The 14,722-nt window shown below is 40.3% G+C and overlaps 1 protein-coding gene across 1 annotated transcript; it reads right to left on the bottom strand.

The window, feature by feature from the left end:
- Window positions 1-1,698: 1,698 nt before the first annotated feature.
- On the bottom strand, window positions 1,699-14,387 carry MCM6 (minichromosome maintenance complex component 6). Its single transcript, XM_032190561.1, has 17 exons — window positions 14,281-14,387; window positions 13,056-13,202; window positions 12,762-12,872; window positions 11,995-12,244; window positions 11,114-11,279; window positions 10,886-11,031; window positions 9,883-10,033; window positions 9,092-9,233; window positions 7,948-8,089; window positions 7,697-7,804; window positions 6,916-7,071; window positions 5,748-5,876; window positions 4,608-4,769; window positions 3,896-4,031; window positions 3,460-3,627; window positions 2,959-3,098; window positions 1,699-2,230 (listed from the first exon to the last, which is right to left on the bottom strand). The coding sequence occupies exons 1-17, from the start codon at window positions 14,385-14,387 to the stop codon at window positions 2,117-2,119; spliced, it is 2,475 nt and encodes an 824-aa protein (XP_032046452.1). The 3' UTR covers window positions 1,699-2,116.
- Window positions 14,388-14,722: the final 335 nt, after the last annotated feature.

The following is a 14,722-nucleotide window of genomic DNA, read 5'->3' as shown; positions in this document are numbered from 1 at the left end:
GTACAGCCGTGTTAATTCCAGAAAGAGAAGACCCCTCTCAACCTATGGAACATATAGAACTGTAGGGAAAAGAAGTAGAAAAAAACCACTTACTTTCTCCTTACAAGAAAGGATTAATACAAATGCTTATTAACAAAGATCAGGATAGGGGAAGAAGGAACGTATAATGAAGAACAAATATTTCTTTCCCTGTCCTTATTTTAAAAGTAAGTTATGAACAATATAGAATGAAATAAGACTTGTTGCAGGTGGGCAGTTCTTTTTAATGCAATGAAGCATTTGCCAAGATGCAGTTTATGAAAAATATTAGCAGAGCAGCATTATTGCATATAGAATTAGTGCCCACTAGTTTGAGTTCACAAGATTAATCTGTTGATGTGAGCAGGCATCCAATTCAATTGGATTGATTTCAAATTTTAATAAAAACTACTGAGGACTGTGAATGAATGATTAAATAAGAATTATTAATCAAATGTAAACTAACAAAAAGACTTCCAAAACCCATAGATAAGTATCACCTCCAGTACAGCTCAAAGAATTCCTGATGTAGAATTCCTAAGGTGACAGAGTTCTCCATGTGAAAGGCTGCTAACTGGACACATCATGGAAAGGAATGAGAACATTCCCAGTCTCGGCAAATGCAGGATGGTGTGCTGGAAAAGAAACTAAGGCATTAATCCCGGAGGATACATCAAAAAAAAAAAAAAAAAAAACTGCACCTTAAGAAAATATTTACCCCTCAGAAGTGCATTAGAAGTACTCTGTTCCCTTGGGGTGACAGCATTGTTCTGAAATCCTGCTAACATTCAGACTGGAGTTAGTTATTTCCTTATTCACCATGAGTTCAAACAAACAAGGAAATGGTCATAAAATCAGCTTAGAATATTTTCTTTCAGCTCAAATTTTGTTCTCATTTGGTACCCTATTGAACTACCAACAAATTCCTGGGACATTAAAGGGCAAAGCTTGGCCTTGCAGTAACACTCAAACAGACCCAAGTGTTGACTGCAGCTTTTAGCATTCCAAAAGGATCCAACGAAAAAAGGCCTTATTAAAACATACAATGCCTGATACATTTGGCCATTGCTTTTATGCTCTAGTTTGAGAAGTTAAATTGCCAAGTAACTTAGTCTAGTCATTATTTTAGAATGCAGGTACTTCAGTTAAACTGGAAATTCAGATATTTCTAAGTTCAAGTATTTGTATGTACAAATACTTACAAATATTCAAGTATTTGTAATTCTTAATAAATAATTTAATATTCCCATACTGTACAGGACTGAAGAGACCCATAGGAATTTAGGCGAAATTTTCTTATAGAATTATCTATAAGCAAGTTTCCTAATACACACTTTAAAATCCCTCACAAATGATGGCACTTTTCAATTCACTTACAAGTCAAGATACTCCTCAAGCTGGGGGGGTGCCATCCTGACTTAACTTGACTATTTTTAATTTTCTATTTTAAATATGCAACAGGAGCATACACATCCTTATTACATCTGAAAAGAAAGAGAAGCAATCAGTGTTTCATCATCTATTACTGGAATTCTTAAAAACAATGCCTGTCATATGGGAAATGTAATCTTTCTCAAGACATGAGGCGTTCAGATCACTGACTTTTCAGTTTCAAAGCACAGGCATAGAAACAGCATCCCCACATATCAGAACCAACAAATCCACCCCCAGAGATCTCCAGACATTTAATGATCTTTTATTTATGTTATTAAGAAAAACATTTAAAATCTACAGTATAAAAAGTTTACCAAATACAATAAGAACAATGAATAGAACAAAATTCCCCCCCCTTTAAAACCAAAGCATCTACATAGCTTGATGCTAAAAAGAGCTGTTGAGTGACCCTCCTCTGCATCTGGACGATGGCAGTGAACACAGAATTAAAAATGAAACTAATACATGGCACTTTTAAAAATTTTCAGGTATGCTCAGTGTCTACAATCAATCATATATTATTAATTGCATATTGATGCATTACACAGTAAAGCATTCATATGAATCAGATAGCTATGTAACAACCATTGCAAGAATGCAGAAAAGAATGCGTTTTCCAACACGTAACTAGTCTGAGTCTGTTCTACAACCTAGATCTCTGCCTTTAGTCTTCCAGCAGATAGTTTGGGTTGACAACCAGGTATGGGTCTTCATCAAAAGTCTCCTCTTCTCTGGAACCCCTCAGACCTGACTGAGACAGCTCTATCAGAATGTGGTCCTGCAACAGACAAGAAAATTGTATTCAGACAAGTATGAAAAGGACTGTTTTGTTTGTCCTTTTTTAAAAAGTATCTCCTTTTTTCTGCTGGTAGCACCTCTAATTGACAAATTATTCAACCCTTTTAGCTGTCAACTCCCTCTTTAATAGGTTCCTAATTTCAACAATTACCTTCAGTGGTAATCTCCTATATGTAGTATGCTTCCTGGGAATATGTCGTTCTAGTGTTTTTATACTTTTAAAAATGAGAAGTATTCCATCTCTTTCCTACTTTGACATTTTTTTTCTTACAAAAATCCCCAAATGTGAAACAAGTAACTTCAGTGCATGTACTGGATCCTGGGAAGTAACGATTTCTACTTCAGAGAAATATTTTAAGACACTCTAAAACCGAAAGCTATCCAGTGAGTAAAATGTTTTGTTAATATTTGTTTGCTAATAAAACTGAAACTACAAAAACACAGAAAAGTAGCACTTATGCTTCTATAAATAAACAGTAGAAAATAGAATAGCAGTTTGAACTTGTACTAATACACACCTCTAATTTATTTCAGTGTTTTCTCTGAGATTAATTTTAACAGTTATTAAACAAAGATGGCATTATGCTGCATCAGTCAATGACATAGAAACACAAAACACATTTCTCAAATTAGAGAAATCTATTAAAAATGAGTAATTGTAACATATATTAAAACCCTCTTTCACTATCCACACATTTTTATACATACATAACGTGTAAGTCGGTGAATGACTCTCTCTATGATCTTCTTTTTATTTATTAGCTCTTCTTCAGATTCTATTTCAGATTCAATTTCCTTTAGATACCAATTAATAAGTTCGCTCTTCTTTAATGATGAATCGTCCTCTTCTGCAAACAGAAAGCATTAAAAAAATGATTACAATACCATTCCACATAATTTGCATAAACATAGCAGCAGTAAGATAATTTTCAAACCATAAAAGAAAAGGGTATCTATGTTAACATTTGTAATATTGAAAAGATAAACACACAATAGCTCTCTTGTGCTTCTTAAAACACCATGCTTTGCACAGGAGACTGCTTTATCATGGTTTAATTGGAGTATAAATGTTTAACACAGAACCGTTTAACAAATACCACTGAAAAATGCAAACCTTCTAAGTTTCAGGTGAATTTGTTTTAATGAAGAGCCAGTTCACACACATTGACACATCTCAGTATGCCATATTTTTAACAAACGAATCCTTACCTTCCTCTGCTTTCCTGAGGTGCAGCACAAGAAGATTAGAAATTCGTCGGTATTCAGAGAAGCCCAGCCTAAGAGAAGCTTTTGGTGCACCATCCTTGTTCGTGTCCTCAGAATGGCCATTGATCCCATTCACAAGGCCATTAACCCCAGCTGGAGGTTCTGCTGCACCTGTTTGGACACATGCTCAGCTTTAACTCTACAACATAGTGTAACTGGCTAATAATCTGACCCACTAAAAAGTGTGGCACTGACCAACCTAGGCAAGTGGAGCCCACAAAAAAGCTGAAGAAACAAGAGTTAGCAGCAGGAATAGATTCCTAGACAGTGTTAGAAGAGAAATAGGTGGGAAACTGAAGAGAAGTGTATACTCAAAAAGGGTAAGCTATAAAGACTGAAGGTACTTTCCCCTTTGAAAAGCTCTCTACAAATAATTTACCATTGACTCCATCTTGGTCTTCTTGATCCTCCATTTGCTGTTCATCTTCTTGGTCTAAATTGATGTCAGGAGTCTCAACTCTAATTATGGATTTATTTAAAAGCCTGAAAGCCTCCTTCACATGCTTTGGGTGAACCTGGGGAAGATTTGAAAAAATGTGAATTACATAGGCATGGTGGCTCTTCTGGTATTAAAGGTTTCTTTCTCCAATAGTTCCAGTTCACCCCTGATTCTGACAGTCTCTCTACCCATCTCAGCTAATTAATCATAAGCAGTAAAGACCCCACAAGTCAAATTACATTCTACTACAGGTATTCTGCAACATAAGGTTACAGAAGGAGTAAACAACCTGATGAACCTTTTAGACTTTAGTTATCATGTGGTGTCAATAAAGATTTTTTACTTATACCAAGAATATTTTGAAGAAGGATCAATGGAGCAAGAAACATGAAAGAAATGGATCTAAAACAATATGATAAAAAAAAGGTTATAATTAATGAGACTCTCCTCTGGAATTGAAGTGAAAAAACTGGACAAATCTTCCTTACTTTAGCCATTAGCTAAAAGCCATCAGTTTCTTTGTAAGTTGTGTTTAATTAAAAAATAACCCACCTCCTCACTTATGGGATTTAAATATGTACAATACCATAGTGACATAGAAAAGCCAGAGCTGCCACAACATTTCTATAAACCTTCATGAAAAACCTGATACCTCATCACAGCAGTGCATACGGGCCATAGCTTCAGAGAGCCGAATCATGCTTTCCAGCTGCCGCACTGTGATTCTCCAGGATGACTTTGTCACTCCAGAGCCATCGCGCTGCCGTAGCCGTTTATACTGCTCCACTATAAAGTCCTCAGACTCCTTGGATATCTTTGTGACATAGGATGGTAAGACAGTTTGCCATGTTAAAAGCATTCAAGTTTATGCTTCTTGAATCAGATTAGCAGTTTCCAGACTTTTCTGTGAAATATTTAATTCTATTACACTTACCATACATAAATACAATGGACAATCGTAACAGAACTACATTGTAATAATGATTATAGTAACAGTTACATAGTAAGTACATTGACTCATCAATTATCTTACAGCAAATTTTTTATTAATTTATTTTTCTGTTCTAGACTTGCTTCTAGGCATAATTCAGGCCTGTCTCTATGATTGTTCTGCATGCAAACACACACACACAAGTATACGCTCAAGAATACTAACACCAAGTACAGCTTTGTGTGCGTGCTTTTTATTAGCTTTTGTCTATCTGCACATACACAGATCCAACTGGAAAACAAACTTCCCACCACATGGAAATGAAATGGAAGTTTGCAGAACTCTGTAAAGGGAGGGTGTCCTCTCCTCCCATTTGAGAAGAATGACATTAGAATAACTTCCAACAGAGCTAAAAAACAGCACATCCAAAAAGCTACTTGGGTAGACCACAAAAATCTGTACTTAGAGCAGTTTCACACGTTCTGTGTTTTACCGTAACAAGAGCAAAGAAATATTGAGGAACACCACCCTTTTAAAATAAAAACAAACAATCTGCTTGATTAAGCAAGAGGTCAATAAAATACGAATATCTCTGCATTCATGTATCAAATAACCCATGCTCTTGAGGTAAGAGATTAAGGTCACTGATTATAACATAATCTCATCTGGGCTGTCTGGACTTCTGGAGTGGAAAAAAAAAAAGAAAGAGTGCATGGCTCCAAAATACATGATGTTTCTAGATAACAACTGAGTTTAGTGCTCCTCTCGTGAGGAGCATTTGTCTGAAGAAAGCAAGCTACAGAGTGACTAATCCTTTGGACTTTCTCACACAGATTAATTTATACAAGAAGGCAGTATTACCTTGGGTTTAAACTGTCTTGCAAACAGCAGATACCTTCTGATATCGTCTAATGAATACACACGATCAACAGATTCTTCTACTCTGGCATGCAGATCCACTATACGTCTGGCAATAGCATAATCTGTAACCTGGAATAATATTGCTCTGTTAGATCACTTTTGCAACACCAGTCAAACGTCAGAACAACAGCTGCATTCTTCTTCCCATTCCCTTCCCTCACTTGCACTCGTCACGGCTGAGCTGCTCTTTCCAGAAGCAAGACATTGCCAGAAGACCCAGGAGAATGCCCTGGAAGGTTTCAATACAAGGACACAGCAGAGAAGGCATGAAAGGCAATTTTAGGATTTACAACTTCTGGAATTCTCCTGGGCTACAAATTAGCCACAGAACAGGCAGAAAGCAGCACTTTGCAGCGTGGGAACCGCTGGCTTTCTTTACAGCCTACTCTCTTTCAATAGTCCCTTCTCAATTAGATAATGATGCTGAGCGAAACATCTGAAAGAACTGTACGGAGACAACATGAATCTCTGCATCTTTTATACTCTCGAGGCAAATGCCACATAGACAGGTGGTAGAAGTCTTAGCCTTAGTGACTAGCAATTTGTAAAACTGACTAATGTTGTTACGTTTGCAGGTCAAATCACCACAAGTATCCTTGTATTCAGCGGAGTGTACTGCCAGCTTTTTAACTTCACAGACAGAGAATAAAAGCAGAAGCAAGAGGCTCTCATGAGATCAGTTTCACCTAAAATTGCAGAGGGCCACAGAGATGGTCAGAGGGCAGGAGCACATTATGTGTGAGGAGCGACAGAGCTGCATGAGTTCAGCCTGTAAAGAAAGCAAGTGCCTCATTGGCAAGATGTAATAGGGCCAGATTGTTCCTGAAAGTACAAATTAACAAGAGGCAACTGACACAAATTGAACCATGAGAAATTCTGATTAGATATAACTTCTTTTTTTTTTTTTAAATATAAAAAGCAGAGGTGTCAAACACTGCCATAGCAGCCTAGAGAAACTGAAGAATCCCCATCTGTGAAGATGCTCAAAATTTGCCAGGTCAAGTTCTTGGCAACCTGCTCTTAATGATCTGCTCTGAGCAAGAGGTTAGACTAGAGACGTCCAGAGGTCTTTTCTGATGTAAATTATTCTACAGTTGCTCAAAATTACCTCATTACATTCATCCACAAGAATGAAGAAGAGATCAAACCGAGACATGATGGGAGCAGATAAGTTTATATTCTGTTTCAATGACTTGGATCTATCATAGCGCCCACCAACTGGGTTTGCTGCAGCTAAAATGGAGGTCCTGGCATTCAAGGTAGCCTGACAAAAAAAAAAAAAAAAAAAAAAAGTCATGACTTGCTAAACCAACTTATTGCAACTCCAAAAGATCCGCACGAAGTCTTTTATACAGAATTGCAATGATTATATTACAACAACAGCTCCTCAAGAGTCCAAACTCTTCTAACCAGTCCTTTAACCCAGCTCCAATATCCTATTCTGCCCAGATACTTAATTTAATGATTAAATTTTTGACATTGCAATTTAATGATTAAATTTTTGACATTGTCATACAGCTACCACCAATACTGAAATAAGCCTTTAAAACTGTTACTAATCACCCTGTTTTTAAACAGCGCATATATACAAATCGTTCCACAAGTGAAAAAATCTACACCATTTGAGGGTTACGTCAGGGTTTGAATTTCCCCATACTCATTCCCATTTTCTGTTCCTTCCCACTACTGTCTCTTTTTTCCCTTCAGTACAGTTTCCAATTATTTATGAGCAAGTGGCATGAAAACTTTGCAGATAAGTGATCTCTCTGCCACAGCAAGGCAGCTGCAGAGCTGACATCAAAGTCTGAGAGATGATGTTGGATCAGCGTGTGCCACAAACACTCACACAATCATGGAGACTGCACAGCCAAAGGAATAGCACAAGGTACCTTTACTCCGGCTTTAGTAATGGATATTGTCTGCTGCTCCATTGCTTCATGGATGGCTACTTGATCCCGCAAGTCCATTTTGTCAAATTCATCAATGCAACATACACCCTGCAGCAGAAGAACAAAAAATAACAAGTTACTCAAATTCAATCACATTTGGAGAAAAAGCATTTTTAAGACAGTCTGGGGGCTTTTGTCAGTAATCAAAACCATTCTAGGGGTGCAGAAACTTCTCTAGTTCCTGTACTCACATTATCTGCCAACATCAGTGCTCCAGCTTCAATTACAAACTCATGCGACTCTTCATCTTTTACAACAGCTGCTGTTAGACCAGCAGCACTGGAGGCTTTTCCGCTGGTGTATACAGCGCGAGGACTGAATTCATCCACGTGCCTATTGAAAGTGAGAAACTGTGTTACACAAACTTAAAAAGACAGACTGAGACCTGCAGAAACAAGACAACTTTAATGCATGACTGCTTTCAAGCCCTAGGGCCAGGACTTATTCCTTCCTTCAGGAAGCAGTTAACATTTAGTTAGGTCCCCCTGTCTGTAATGATATTTGAGCGAGCCTTGGGAACTAAGCCTTATCTAACTGCAGTCTGTTACAGGTCTGTTATTCACTCTTGGTTATAGCAGCAGAAAAAATAATCCAGACCTCCTCCCACAGTTTTCTGCTGACTTCACAAGCTCAGGCAGCTCCTCACAGGTCAGGTAGAAGTCAGCACAAAGGAACAGCACAAGGCTGCACAGCAGGAAGCAGCTATGCTGACCACAGGCAGCCAAAGGCAGCTTCTGTGGTGCCTCCACATTTCTGAGATGCAGTAGAACTCAGCCTCACAGAGTGATCCAGAGGTAAAAGAGCATCATGAGAAAACAAAACCATATTAAATAGAACTTGAGTTTTTTTTTTTTTTTTAAAAAAAAAAAAAAAAAAAGCATTATAGCTTGAATGCGTACCATTAGATATATTTATTTCATAATTATTGTTCAGGCTTAATAGCTGTCTGGTTGATCAGTGTTGGGACCTACCAATTTAGACTAAGCTAAAGCAGAGGGGAAAAAAAATCACTATTTTATCCATCTCTAATATTTTAAGATATTCATTGTTACATTTTTAATATTCAATGACTTTCAAAAACATAAAAACTTGTACTTTCATAATTACCTGAAAAACAACAACCACCTCTTAAATTAATTCTTTTTTATTACCTTACGGACCAGTTGAATTTACTTCAGCCCAAATAATTCAACCACATCCAAATTATTCCTGGAAAATTTTCTCTACTATTTTACTTCCCTTACTTCTGTTTAACGTAGGAAAGGCAGAGTAATACATTTATAGCTCTAGTCACACTGGCAATATTTAAATACTGAATTTTAAAGAGAAACTTACTTTAGAAATTGACTCTTGGCTGTACTTGGATCGCCAACAACACAAACATTGATGTCCCCACGCAAAGAAGTGCCTTCAGAAGTGGTCTTAGGGACTCCTCCAAAAAGCATCAGCAGGACCCCCCGTTTCACTTCATCGTTACCTACCCAAGAAAGGACACTCAACATGCAACGTTTTTCCTATTTTAAGAAAATTTTAGCCCACTGGAAGAATTTTAGAGCACTTAGGCACATCAACTCAGAATTACTTATTTACTAAACATCCCCTAGAAGCCTATTTATGTTCTTGATACAGTTTCAGGGAAGAATAACTCGAAAGGCAACTGAGTTCCCTTACACTAGGGTGGCTACAAATGTGGACAAAATTCAGCTGATCAAACTTTTCAGACATAACCAATGTAAGTTCTCAAACCAGTTCCAAGCCAGAAACAACACCAGACATATGCACACACATCCACGCACAACAGCACATGGATTTAGAACTCTTAAATCTTTCAGAGGATGCCATATAAAATAAAGCTCATATCCAACTGTCAGCTGTAGGGTTAAGTGGTAGATCACCGCAGAGCAAAACCATTTTGACTACCATTGCAACCCTTACTAATTTAACAAAGGAAGTCTTCGGGAATTAGGTCTTCCTTTTCTAGCAAAACCAATTCTGGAAGGAAGAGTTTGAGATAGTTGGTACTGGGCTTTCATGAATTCCCAAAATGGTACTACAAAGATATTAATAAGAACTAATATTTTCACAGGGGAAATCTCCTTTCTCTGAAGCAACAACTGGACTCTTACCATGGATAGTGGGGAAGAGGCTGGTACACAGATTGTGATAAAGGTTCTTATCTTGGCTCATTTCAAACACCTTCTCCCACTCTTTCACGGTCATTTGGTTTTTGATGCTTTCTGCAGTCTGTTCTTCATCTCGGAGCTCTTTTCCACCAAACTAAACAAGGGAATTAAAAAAAATAAATAACCATGACAAATGTGATTACTATTGAACGCGAGTACTGCAGACAGGAGCTTATACAAACTCTCATGCACTCTAAGCTGAGTAGAACACATTCAGAAAGACTAGCCTTAGGCTAAGGAAGCTCATCACCTCGTATCTTTAAAAAACAAACAAACAAACAGAAAAACACACAAACAATTCTGTAGCAGGAAAATTGAGTCTAAGCTCAGTTAACAAGAAAAAAAAAAACAACAGAGATGCTTGTCTAGAGAGTAAAAAGAGAGCAAAAATAGTACAGCTTCCTTTGGCTAAAATTTGCCTTTTTAAGTATTCTTCAGCCAGAATTTCCATGGCCTTTTTGCTACTCTGAAATGACGCAGGAAATTATAGCCTAAAATATCGCACCATACTAAAACCCAGTCACATTCAGCGTTACTTATTATGTGGTAATAACATCCCAAGATTTAATATGATAAAATAGAAGGAACATGAAGGTTAGTTTTTTTTCCTTGGAACAATATGAATCAATAGGATTTTCTGGAGGAAAAGCAAATACTGGAGAAATGTATGAAATTTGAATGAAATAAATGAATCATTTAGCTTTTTAGAATAAATAGATTAAATTGGCAAACTCCAATTTCATATCTGTGAAAATTGCTATGAACAATAAAGACAAGATAAGAACTTGATACGTAAACTCAATCAGAATATGAGGGCAGTCAAATGCAAAGAAAGGTGGTACACGCACCTATTTAAAGCTTTACCTATCCTCACCCCCCTAATTTGAGGTGAAAACACAGTGGAAATCTTCAGTACTCTTGGATCTATTTTTCTCTGTAGACTCACCCGTGGATTTGTTGGTGCGACGTAACAGGCTAGAAAGACTAGTTTATAGGACAGCTCTCTGACTCCAAGGGCACGAAGTCCTCGGATGCCTTCAGTTTCGTAGCCCTCTGTCCCGCTCAGCCGGGAGCTGGTTTCCGCGCGCACTCCTGCCACGAGAAGGAAGAGTCAGCAGCTGCCAGAACAAGCTGCGGGGATGTCACACGGAGGTCAGGAGCAGCAGCAACAAACCTGGTGTTGAGAGCTGAGCCACATCAGGCACGACAATCAGTGATCCTGTGAAGTCACATTTGTCACCTGCCTGGGCAGACTCCACTGCTTCTGCACGCAAGATCACCTCCACGCTGCGAGGAATGCTGCCTCGCGGCAGCTCAGCCTGTGTCTCTTGAATGCGGACCTGAGGAGGTACAGAACATCAAGTGCTCAGATGTCACTGAATTTCAAACTGTTTTTAAAGCTAAAATAGCTTAAAAAATAAATACAGGAAGTGGCATTTGCTGACTGCCATCCATATCAATCATGAAATTATTTTTTTTAATGAAATAAAATCACACTTTACTAACCAGTATCTAAGGAGCATTAGAGAAACTTAGAGTATACACAAGAGCCACAGTGATAATTCTGAAGTTAAGGACAAGTATTTGGGCAAGTTAGAGTCCAGTTAACGTGACTGACAAAGCATTATTGCGGAATAGCATGTGATGAGGATTTGGAAGAGTAAATCTGTCTAGAACAAAACACTGCCAATACTAAATAGCCCTGCTGATATCCCTTTTCATACGTGCATGAAATAATTACACACGATGTACCTGTGACAGGAGACTGACAATGGCTCAAATACATGAGTTTTCAGCGACTTGTTTACACACCACATCATGCAATAAAAATGCTTTGATTCTATTCATAATTTCCCATGCTTACACAAAAGTCTTCCACAGACAGAAAGAAATTATTTTCAGAAACTCCACTGCCTTGAGATCTCTTTTTGAGGTTGACAGAACCAAAATCAACCACCTCTGATATGCAGAAGTACAAACAACACCTTGCAGCTACCACTAGAACACAGGAATGTCATCTTTTGTTGTCGCCCTGCCCCAACCTCCCCGCTGTACCTTTTGGAAGTCAACAAATCTTGATTTGTTTGTGTCCAGCAGGAATCTCCTTCTGTTGGCACAGACCGGGTTTCTGCAGATGTTTGGCTGCGTGTATTTAAATTGCTGTTCCACATCTTTTATCACTGTCTGACAGTCCAGGCACAGGAAGGTTCCACTTACAAGCTCAGGATGAACTGGGTGGGTACGTACCACCTGTCCACTGATACGCATCAGAGAGCCAATTTTCGCCGATGTCAGTTCTCGAATTCTGTTTAAAATGGAAATTCATCGGGATTAAATTCTTAGTAGGGTTTCCATTTCTAGGCCAAAGGTACTACCCAACCAGTAGCTACATAGTTTCATTCAATCTGTGACTAGAGAACAGTTGTAATAGCCAAAGAAAACAAGGTTTCTATTTTCCCATTTCCTGATTTTACTTTAGATTAATACTAAAGGCCAAACCAATGCAAAGGTTACTTCATTGGTACTTCAAAAGCAACACACTATCTACACCAGCTTTGCAAATAGAGAGGTTACATTAGTTTGCAGAATGCTATGAACGTCAGTATTTAAGAGCCTTTTCAGTCTAGCTTTTGATTCACAATTTGATTTTTATGATTCACAAATGAAAAACTGTTTCAAAGATCAGCCCTAAGATCAGGCAGCTTCTTCAAAATTGTACTGGTGAACTGTACGTTTTATTCTGATAATCCAAAACTTTTTCAGTATCCTTTGACACTTTTTTCCAGTAGTAAAAACACACAAGGAATTAATAATCATCTTACTTGTGCCTGGTAGGCAGATCTTGGAAGGCAACATAGAAGTCCTTGTTTGAGGGAACATTTCCATGGTCTCTGGCAAAAGTCTTTACTGCTCGGCAAAGGTAAGGATAAACCCTGAAATACAGAAAATAATAAAGTAGTAATTATGAATCCATTAAGCAATAAACTTTGATCCAGTAAAACTAATTTATTATATATAAGGGTTTACAGAATACAGAAAGCAAATAACCTCAGGTAAGACTTTATAGGCCTGAGATGGCAGCACAGGTCAGTCCTCATGTAACCTCTACATTTTACCTGTAAAATTCCTCCTGAACAGTGGTAGAGAGCTGCTGATTGAACTGCTCCAAATCCACAAAGCTGACGATCAGCGTGTTCCGCTCTGGCCGAATCAGTTCTTCAGCATCACGCAGGTATTTGACTTCCCCATCACTGTTCTGGAACCTGAAAGTGAGCATGATTCAGGAAAATGTTTGACAGTTATACATCAGGCAGCAGCAAAAAACTTCTGCTGTCATGGGACAAGAAAAGGATGATGTGTGCTGGGGAGCGTGCAAGGAAACAACGGTGTCCCCCATCCCCTTGCAACCAACTTTTCCAGTGATGCTTTTCCTTCTGTCCCCATTCCACAGACACCTTGCAAACACACGGATCTGCTTCTTGCCCTACTGCTCTCCTACACAGCCTCCTAGCTGTGGTCTAACCATGACCTGCAGCAGTAAGACAGGCTTTGTTCCCTTAGGATCAGGTGAACAGCTTTCTTGGGACATGGTGCTTAGGGACACGGTTTAGAAGGGTGACAGTGGTGGCAGGGGGACATTTGACTAGATGAGCTTGGAGGTCTTTTCCAACCTTATTCACCCAATCACAGAATGGCTGAGGTTGGAAGGGACCTCTGAAACTCATCTAGTCCAACTCCCCTACCTAGGAGAGCTTAGAGCACATTGTGCAGGGTAGCATAAAGGTAGAGTCTGAATATATGTAAGATATCCAAAAATATCTGGAGATGTTTCTCCAGAGAAAGACTCCACAACCTCACTGGGCAGCCTGTCCCAGTGCTGCCACCCTCACCGTAAAGAAACGCCCCCTCATATTGAGCCAGAACTTCCTGTGCTACTGTTTGTGCCCGCTGCCTCTCGTCCTGTCACTGGGCACAACTGAAAAGAGGCTGGTGTCTCCCCCTTGACAGCCTCCCCTCTGATATAGGGGACAATAGGCTGAGGGGAGACCTCATCAATATATATATTATATATAGAGAGAGGTCTCCCCTCAGCCTATTGTCTTCCAGGCTAACCAGGCCCAGCTCTCAATGATCTGGGCTCTGTGCTCGTTGTTCGCTGCAGGAGGCCCCCTCCAAAGCCCAAACCCCCCACGGCTCCCCCGAGGAGCCCCCGAAGCACACAAATCCCCACACGACGGCTGCCCAGGGAGCTCCCCACAGGCCGAGCCCTCCCCACAGCCCCTCAGCGCCCCCTCCCTCAGCCCTGCCCGCCCGCCGCCGCCCCGGCCTGGCGCCGCTCACTCCTCCAGGAAGGCCAGGAACAGCTTCTGGCACTTCTCGGCCACCTCATCCCGCAGCTGCTGAGGCGCCGCCGCTGCCGCCCCGCCGCCCGCCGCCGCCAGGTCCATGGCGACCGCCGTCCCCTCAGCCCCCTCAGCCCCGGCCCCGCCCCGCCGCCTTTCCCGCCTCGGCCGCGCCAGCCAATCAGCGGCCGCCGCCGCGCCGGGCCCCGGCCCCTCACGGAGGTTTTCGCGCCAAACGCCTCAGGGAGGAGGGGCCTGGGCGCCACGCTGCCGGCCGCCATCTCGGCCCGCCCGCCGCCATCTTGGGCCGCCCGCAGCCATGGCAGCTGTCGGGAGGGAGGGAGGGAGGAAGGGAGGGATGGCGGCGGGCACCCGGCGTTATCCCAAGCCGGCAGCAGTGGCTGAGGGGCAGCTGGTGGCAGGGACAGCTGCTAGCGGGG

This window comes from Aythya fuligula, chromosome 6, assembly GCF_009819795.1.
Source record: "Aythya fuligula isolate bAytFul2 chromosome 6, bAytFul2.pri, whole genome shotgun sequence".
NCBI lineage: Eukaryota > Metazoa > Chordata > Aves > Anseriformes > Anatidae > Aythya > Aythya fuligula.
This window is presented reverse-complemented; position numbering and strand designations above follow the sequence as displayed.

Coding starts and splice junctions, on each gene's coding strand:
- MCM6 (XM_032190561.1), bottom strand. CDS start 14,387: ATGGACCTGGCGGCGGCGGGCGGCGGGGCGGCAGCGGCGGCGCCTCAG. Junction 11,032..11,113: donor GGCTCAGCTCTCAACACCAG/GTTTGTTGCTGC, acceptor TTCTCGTGGCAG/GAGTGCGCGCGGAAACCAGC. Junction 7,072..7,696: donor TTACTAAAGCCGGAGTAAAG/GTACCTTGTGCT, acceptor TTTTTTTGTCAG/GCTACCTTGAATGCCAGGAC.